This window comes from Lactuca serriola, chromosome 4 (assembly GCF_051521515.1).
Source record: "Lactuca serriola cultivar US96UC23 chromosome 4, Lser_US96UC23_V15, whole genome shotgun sequence".
Lineage (NCBI taxonomy): Eukaryota > Viridiplantae > Streptophyta > Magnoliopsida > Asterales > Asteraceae > Lactuca > Lactuca serriola.
Genome location: NC_136411.1, coordinates 114527219 through 114535947, shown reverse-complemented (window position 1 = coordinate 114535947; position 8729 = coordinate 114527219). Strand labels below are relative to the sequence as shown.

The window sequence follows — 8729 nt, the reverse complement described above, 5'->3', positions numbered from 1 at the left end:
CTTTTTTATTATTTTACACTAACATGATTATAAAAGACAAATATGCAACGATGTGACATGATCACCAAAAGATATTCCAACCGATCATAAAGTAAATAATTATACTTTTCATGAATTAAGTTCCGATTAAATCCACCATAAACAGGTCAGTCGGTTTATTCGGGGTATGGTTATGGTGAGTTCAAAACTTTAAATATATTCCCGTTCAGAACTTAATACACTCACTCACATAAATGTTTTTTGATTTAATATAAAAAAACGACTTAATAAAAATATAAGAAATATAGTTCCCTACCTGTCTACATGATATTGAACACAATAAAACCACATGTATAATCTAACATTAATTATACATCCAAAATAACAACTCAAACAGAATAAAAATAACCCGACTCTTTGTATCACAGATAAGAATAATACGAAAACTAATCATAAAATTACAAAAATGTTCACCTCGACTGTGGCCCATTTCTGCCACCTCTACCACCTCTAAACCGCCCACCACCCCTTTGAAACCCCCTTCTTCCTCCACGATTTTGAGAGCTTTCACCATTTCCGGCAACAAAAGGAGGCCTTACACCACCATTATTTTCCATTTGAATCCCATTAGCCACCCCAACTCCTTGCTGCTGTACTACACCATTGTTCATGGAAGGCCCAGGAAACATGCCGGGAAACCCCATCGGTGGGCCCACCTGTGACTGGTTGAAATTATTCTGACCCATACCCACGGGCCATGACCCGAATGCCGGATTTGGCCCAAAATTCGGCTGAAACATTTGACCCGTAGCATTAAACTGTGGATGAAAAGGGGCCATATTTGGCAAACCAAGATTCTGGAAGGGCTGTTGCGTAAAATTCGGTTGCATAAATGGTCCGTTCGGAAAAAAGCCCATGTTTTGCGGCGGAATAGACGGGAACCCGTTCGGCCAAACTCCAGGAGGCGGTCCAGTAAAGTTAGCCGCGTGTGGGCCCTGGGAAAATCCCGACGGCCCACTCGCAGAAGGTTGTCCCGGTGAAAAGACCGACGGTCCATTCACCGGAGAAGGTCCGCCTGGCGAAAAGCCAGGCGGACCACCGGCCGGAGCCTCAGGCTCCGACCGGTGGTGGTCAACGATATTCCGTTGACCACCGCCGCGGTTTCGTGACTTCTTATCCTTTTTCATATTTCCGTTTTTTTGTTCGCTTGATCCCCTTTTTGCCATTTTTATCATTTTCTTGTACTCAGCTTCCTTTTCATCATCGGAAAACTCGAGTTCTTCGGATAATTCTTCATCGTTTTCACCGGAGGCATCGTAACCTTTTTTGTAAAGATTGTTGTTATTCAAAACATAATCTGCAAACTCGGGAACGAAAGATATTGAGCTGCCTAGTTGGATCCCGGTTGGGATATCCGTTTCTGAGTTGAATCGGACAATGTAATACGGGTTTTTTACGGGTCCGAATATTTCATCCACTGCTCCTAATGGTAATCTACTTTCGGTTATCCATAGAATTGAACCCTCACTTAATGGATTATGATTCTCAACGCCTTCCACTATGACTTGTGCTCCCATAATCTGTAAAAAGCCAAACAATTGCTTATTGATTTATTCAGACACTTCATTCAGTCCAACAAAAAAGTAAATTAGATAAAAGATTGTGTATCTAATTTAAATAAGGTGAAGTTTTAGCTTACCGATAATACAACTCCAACTGGGAGTGTCTTATGATGTGGTTGAATTGTTACAGTCACTGGAGGGACAGGAGGTAGATCCTGCAATTATAAAAAGTTATAAGAAACAAGAATAGCTCAATAAAATGATAACAAATCATCATGTTAAAAGGACTATATACAAGAATAGAACAATATGTTGAAATTACCATATTGCCCTTGATATAAATAATACGAAACAATGAACATTACTGTAAAACCAATAAAAGTTTCAAGATAAATTGTTTAGATATGACTTTTATTTGTGTCTGTTCGTTTGATAATTCAATTTGAGTGTTTCATTGAACTTTTTCAATCAAACATAAAAAGAATCTAAAGAAACCTCTATTCAAACAAATATACCACACTGTTGAAAACAAAGCCAGTGTAAGATTTAACAACAAATTGCAAACTGCAAAGCTACTAACTTTTCATCAATATTTCTTCTAAATCTATTCCCTTGTAGAACCTTAATCGTCCTTTTTAAAGCATAAATTAATCTTTAGGATTTCAGCTTCATTTAGAGAATATTTTAGTCGAATGTCCACTTTCTTGAATAATTAAGCACAGGAAAGCTCAAGGAAGAAAAAGCTTCAAGATTTCCTGGAAAGCGGTTGATGGATTAGCAGCTCTATTATATTGGGCGAGCTGAATGTGTCAATGTTTATACTTAGAGATTTAGATGTAAGAAAAATCAATACTTGGATACTAGACCTAAATGTATACATTTACCTTTCAGCATAGCAAATAACGTTGGAAAACGAATTATACAAACAGGTATCAATTACCTGAACCTCATTCCTTGAACGAATTGGCCCTTTCACGACATCACCATCTTCATCTTCATCCTCAACATCAAAATCTCTTATCTCGCCTTCTTCCATTTCCACCTCCCCTTTCACTTTCTTTACCTCTTTCACATCGTCTTCTTCATCATCGCTATCATCTTCTTCTTCATCATCACTACTGCTACTAGAAGACGATGAAGATGATGATGAATCCTCCTCAGAATCCGAATCAGAATCCTCATCCTCTGACTCTTCCACATCATCAGCACCTTTCTCAACATTATTCTTCACTCCAATCTCATCTTCATTGGTAGTTTCCTCACTACCTGTAACCTCACTACTTGCACCCTCAATCACATCAACACCCGAAGTTAAACGAACTCGACCCATCCCTTCCTGAATCAAATCCCCCAAGTCCTCTAATTTCGCAGACTCACAAACCTCTTCTTCTTTCTCTTCCTTAATTTCCAAAGACTTGTCCAAATTGGATTTCTCTTCTGAATTCATAGCTTGAGCCATCGATGAATTTGGATGATCTTCAACCCAATCGTCAAAATTCAAGAGAGAGTCTAAGAAAGTGTCGGGATATTCTTCGAACTCTATGAAAGATTGATCAAGTGAGACGTTGGATTTCTTGAGGCCTGGTGAAACTTCCAGAGGCTCCTGTTCTACTTTGATTTTGGTGTTGCTACGTGCATAACCCATCATCTATGATGAATAAATTTAGGGTTTTGAAGTTACAAGATTTCATGGCGAATTGGCGACAGGTGGGTATAAATACTTTAGGGGTTTTAGGCGTTAGAGAGAAATGCGGGGCGTCTTAAACCCTAGCGTCGGCTAGGTTTTGGAAGAAGGAGGAGAATGATAAAGGAAATCTTTTGAATGTGGCCGAATTTCCGAAAATGTCCTCACAAGACACCATGTCACATGAAAACAAATGCAAATATTTTAGACATAAACATAATAATAATAATAATAATAATAATAATAATAATAATAATAATAATACAGAAGTTCATAATTGATGTTTACAAATTTCACATTTTCAGGACAACAATGGACAACTTCACTCCCCTCTGGTCTTTATGGTTTCAATTCATTACGTGATTGTTCATTATAACCTTTTCATTTTTTGTCGTTATAGGAGGGGTAATTTGGTCCTTTCAAATAGCTCATGACATTCATTTATGTAATCGGCTCCCACTTCTATTTTCTATATGTTTCTCCTTCATTTCTTCTCCAATCGAGTCTTCTAAAAAAGAAAAAAAAGTTAAAGTTTATGTGTTGGTACTTTGACTTGGCTCATTAGCTTCCTTTTCTTTCTTTTTCTTTGGTCTTCCCACCTATAAACATTTATGTAATTGTACATATCAACAATTTGAGTGAATTTCCATATCAAATTATGCAAAAAGAGTATTTCAACAAACCTTCTTGTAATTTTTGGATAAGACTAAGGTTGTCGAACAATCAGATCAAAGCCACATTGTAAGAACCCAAAATTTAGAGAGATTTGAGTTTTAGTCAAATATTGACCAAAAGAGCAAAACAGTCATTTATGAGAATTTTGTGAGTTTATGAAGTTGTGACTTCATGAAATTGACCAAGATGAGTTTAAATCACTTATATGTGATTAGATAAGTAAGTTCAATAGAAATGTATTTAGACCACAAGGGTAAAATAGGAGATTTTATGCTTTTGGGGTCAAGTTTGTGACTTAATAGATTAAGAACCGTATTAAGTGACTTAATGGATTTTTAGAACTCATCCCCACATTTGTGTGGATATAAAGACCATAAAGACGGGTTTAAGATGAAGAAGTTATGAGGGTTGGAAGCTGGAAGAAAAGTTGTCCCCAAAGCTGAGGGATGTGACAACCCGAAATTTCTTCCTTGTATAAAAGACTGATTTGATCCAAGTTAAACTCGTTTTGCTAGCTTTTAACACTGTTTGGGGACTATTGGAGTGTTCTAAACCTAGTACAATTAAGGTACGAACCTAGAAATGGGATAACATGATGCATGTCAAGCAAAATCGGGCCAAACACTCCAAAACATGGAGTGTACGGCCGCACACTTGAGTGTACGGCCGCACACTTGAGTGTACAGCCACACACAGGTGTGTGCGGCCGCACACCCCTCCCAGCCACACACTCCCACCTATATATACCACACTTAGTCATTTTGAACACTTTTCCCACTTCTTCAAAGCTAGAACTCAAAATCCTCTCAAGTATCATCCAACATTTCCCTCAAATCTTCAAACAAGTAAGTGATTCATCCCTTGATTGACTATTACTTGACCATAACTAGCCTTCCCCTTTGATTTGATCCATGAAAACACCTTTTTGGTGTAGATCTTCAAAAACACCAAGAACACACACTAAGTTTTGGACCCTAATTACCTTTTTCAAACCTCTATAACGTGTATATACTTGTTATACCTTGTTATATGTTAACAACACTTGATGGTATGCTTGAAAAACTCGAGTTTATCATCTTCATAAAGGGTGTGCGGCCACACACCTTCATAGTGGCCGCACACACCCTTTTTAGGTCCTAAAATAACAATAAACTCCATATAAGGCTTGAGCATGAAGTAAGAAACCTTCTTAGACGAGTTCTAAGGACTTAAAATACGTTTTAGCACACTTCATGGGGAGTGTGCGGCCGCACACACACCCTGGCCACACACACACCAATATGGTGTATTTTGACCATACACTCCCTTGTATAGCCATACACCCTTTATATACAATCATATATGATTGTAACACTTCAAAATAAGTGTTTACTAGTCCCTAAGGTGGTCCCAATTCAATAATTAGCTGTTACAAACACTAATTGTATACATATATATGTCATAATATGGTTAATAGGATTCGTTTGTGCTCAAGTCCACAATTGACACTCAACCTCCCAAACTGATCCTACCGTTGCATCACTCACTACAGGTGAGTTCATACCCCCTTAATTAACCTTTTATATGTTCTTAAATGATTTTATGGGGGGGATATAAGTTGAATCATACTAGATATTATATCAATCACATGTGATTAATAACTAGTGCGCAAATGGATTTACTATGTTTTAAACTGTCTTGTCAACAAAACTGCTTCAAAACGATTTCCAAACACTTTTACATGTTAAACTCTTTATAAAACTTAGTTTCAGTTTCCAAATCCTTCTTTTCAAAACTCTTTAAACTGATATACTGTCGAATCATGTCCAATACATATATAGTTATATAAGTAAGGTTTGAAGGACTTAGGACTAGTAATACGCTCTATTTCATGTTCCTTGTTTGGTTGTGGAATTAGAGTCCCATATTATTTGTCCGAGTTATATATCATGTGTATATGTACAGACATAAAAGCTTTCTGTCTTATTTCAATACACTCAGTTAAGCAAACAACCTTGCTTGTAAACTATAATAGGTATAGTTTAGTGATATATTGCTTACTACTCCTAGTACTATGAAACATACAAAGAGTCAGTTCCTACATGATTCAATACATATTGTAAACAATACATAGCCTACGCTATACAATTGAACATACTACCACTAGAAAGAGAGAACATACACTATTACACACTACCCATACACACTAAATACTATACTAAAGAACATACAATGATGAGGATCAGGGAGGACATTCACTACACTAAAACATACAATACATACATACTATAACATAAATGTGAACCACCGTTTCGTAACATGGCACCACCTGCCATGGCTCGATATGTATCCAAAATCTCCTGGAGGGAGAACGTGAATTTGTGTATAGATCTATACTGGACTGACAATCCTACACCTTACTGCTAGCTACAGTGGGATCTGCAGATCTTCGGGTGACAAATGTCATTATTGTTTGACGTATTACAACGTCGTGCTTTCCCCTAGTCAATTAGTACGATTAGAATTATATCACATTATACCTTAATTAACATCTGATTTACGGAAATAAGTACAACAGTAATTACTATATCATAATACTACAGTACTTCATTATTTTCCCATCACATCTACCTTGTGATCTCTTCACGTGAAAGGTAATATAAAACTATGTTTTTACCAATGATAGCCACATTTGGGAAAAATACTCATTTTTACAATGAACAAACATACATTACACTTGATGCCTTGGAAGCAGGCTGCTTTTAATGGAAAACATAGGGTTTTCTAGGAAATACAAACAAACACTTACAAACATTTTACGTACTCTTACATTTGAACACCTACAAACATTTTCATACAAAACATGACACTAAATACATATGGACTTACCAGCTTTAATGCTGATAAACTCTTTCAAAATAACTTGTATCGTCAGGTCATCGGTAGACAGGTACCAATGCCAGCTTTTGAGAAGATGGAGCTCTTGCGAGACTCGTCTTTTATTTTGATTCATATTTTTGGTGTCTATAAACTGTACAGAACACATGTGTATTAAAATACATTATTAATGCAATGAACGATGTTGTTTGCTTGTTTACTATATTTCTGTGTTGTGATACTGTACATGACGTCCTCCGTCCCAGAATGTTTCCGCCGTTCTTGGTTTTGGGGTGTGACAGATTGGTATCAGAGCCAGGTTTATAGTGAATTGAGTATACCAACCCATAAAAGATATACTATCTATAAACACAATGGGATTAAAATACTCTAACAAAGAGTTATACTTTTAAATAATAAAATATTTAACTAAGTATACGAACCTGCATTCATACTAAAATCAGTGTCACTAAGACAGAACAAAAGTATTACGATTGTTGAATGTCACAAGTAGGCTTGGGGATGTATGGTCAGTTCTGGGAGTGGCATAGCCTGATCAACTATGCTGGTCCGAGAAGTGATTAGCATATACCCAGGAATGGTTGTGATATGGTAACAAGTCTAAAAACTTACCAACACTACTACAACGAAAACATTAGAACAGAACATAAAAACCTAAAATACTATAGGAGTATTTTGTGGTACTATAATTACTTGTCTGAAAACTAAAAAGGTCTTTATTGTTGGGTCAATAGTTGCTAAGTGGATATGCTGAGGTTATGTGTATTTAGGATGTCATAGACTCAGAATTTGTGACCTTTGCTTTACTCTCTGTTCCTTGTTTGGTTGTGGGTTTAGAGTTAGGGTCCCCCATTCGAAGGTCTATTCTACTTCGAATACACATAGCTAGTATGCACTATGCAAGTATTGAAGTAACTGATAAAGATTTTATTATAATTATCTTGAATAGTACGCCTATATATAAGATTCTTATACCCCTTTTCTCACGTAGATATCATGGCTGGATTCCATCCTCCTGGCAACCCGTACTTCCCGAATCAAGGAAATGCTGAATGGCTTGACTACGAGCCGAAAGATGACCATCCAATCCCTTTGGATGATCACCTTGCTGAGGGTTTTTCTGATGGTTCCGACTCCGAGCCAGAAGTCAACAACCTACCTCCTATGGCCCCGGTCTCGAATCCTAACCCCCATCAGGCTTATCAAGGCCTGACGTCTGCATGGGTTGAATGCATAGAAACATGGGGCGAAGAGCAAAATCAGCCCATGCCATTTAATGGAGACCGAAGCTTTTATGACACGAGTGAAGGAGGATCAGCGGACAGAGTCTTGCCAATCCTGGTCCGAAGGGTTGCTCGCAACGAAATCCAGGGCCGGACAGCTCTCCAGCGCATCTCGGAGGTTGATGCAAATGCAAGAATGCATTCCATTCGCACCAGCGACCTAGAGCATGCTCGGGAGAGGTCTGCAACAGACCACGAGACCCTACGGCAAGCACTAGCTGAGACTCAGGCTGAAGTCATAGAGCTCCATGTTCGCCAGAGAGTCTACGAGCGACACCTTCTCGAAATGGAGCGTCAGCTGGCAGACCTTAGGGTTCACCAGAGGAATGCCCGTCGCCGGTAGAAGATGTTTAGTATATCTTTTCTTTTGACTCAAGGAATAGCCTTCCCTAACTATGCTCTATGAAGCTTTTGTCTGTAAAATATTCCTACTCTTCAAGTACTTTAACTAGGAATCTAAAAACTGTCAACCTTTTTCCTTATGATATGATGTAAGACCTATAGCTAGGTCATTTTTCCCCAAACTTGTTACATCAATGATACCAGTGTTATTGAAAGTTATCTCATCTATTGGAAAATTTTGTACTCATGTGTGTCTCTCTACTCACCTACAATATTTCTATTTTAAAACATACACTCATTCAACTATTGGACTATGGAAATTTAGCC

General features: G+C 37.6%; 1 protein-coding gene across 1 annotated transcript; it reads right to left on the bottom strand.

Moving 5' to 3' along the window:
* Positions 1-309: 309 nt before the first annotated feature.
* Positions 310-3324, bottom strand: LOC145102370 (uncharacterized). The gene is made up of 3 exons (XM_079039756.1): positions 2482-3324; positions 1679-1756; positions 310-1559 (listed from the first exon to the last, which is right to left on the bottom strand). The coding sequence occupies exons 1-3, from the start codon at positions 3187-3189 to the stop codon at positions 450-452; spliced, it is 1896 nt and encodes a 631-aa protein (XP_078895882.1). The 5' UTR covers positions 3190-3324; the 3' UTR covers positions 310-449.
* Between the last annotated feature and the right edge of the window lie 5405 nt (positions 3325-8729).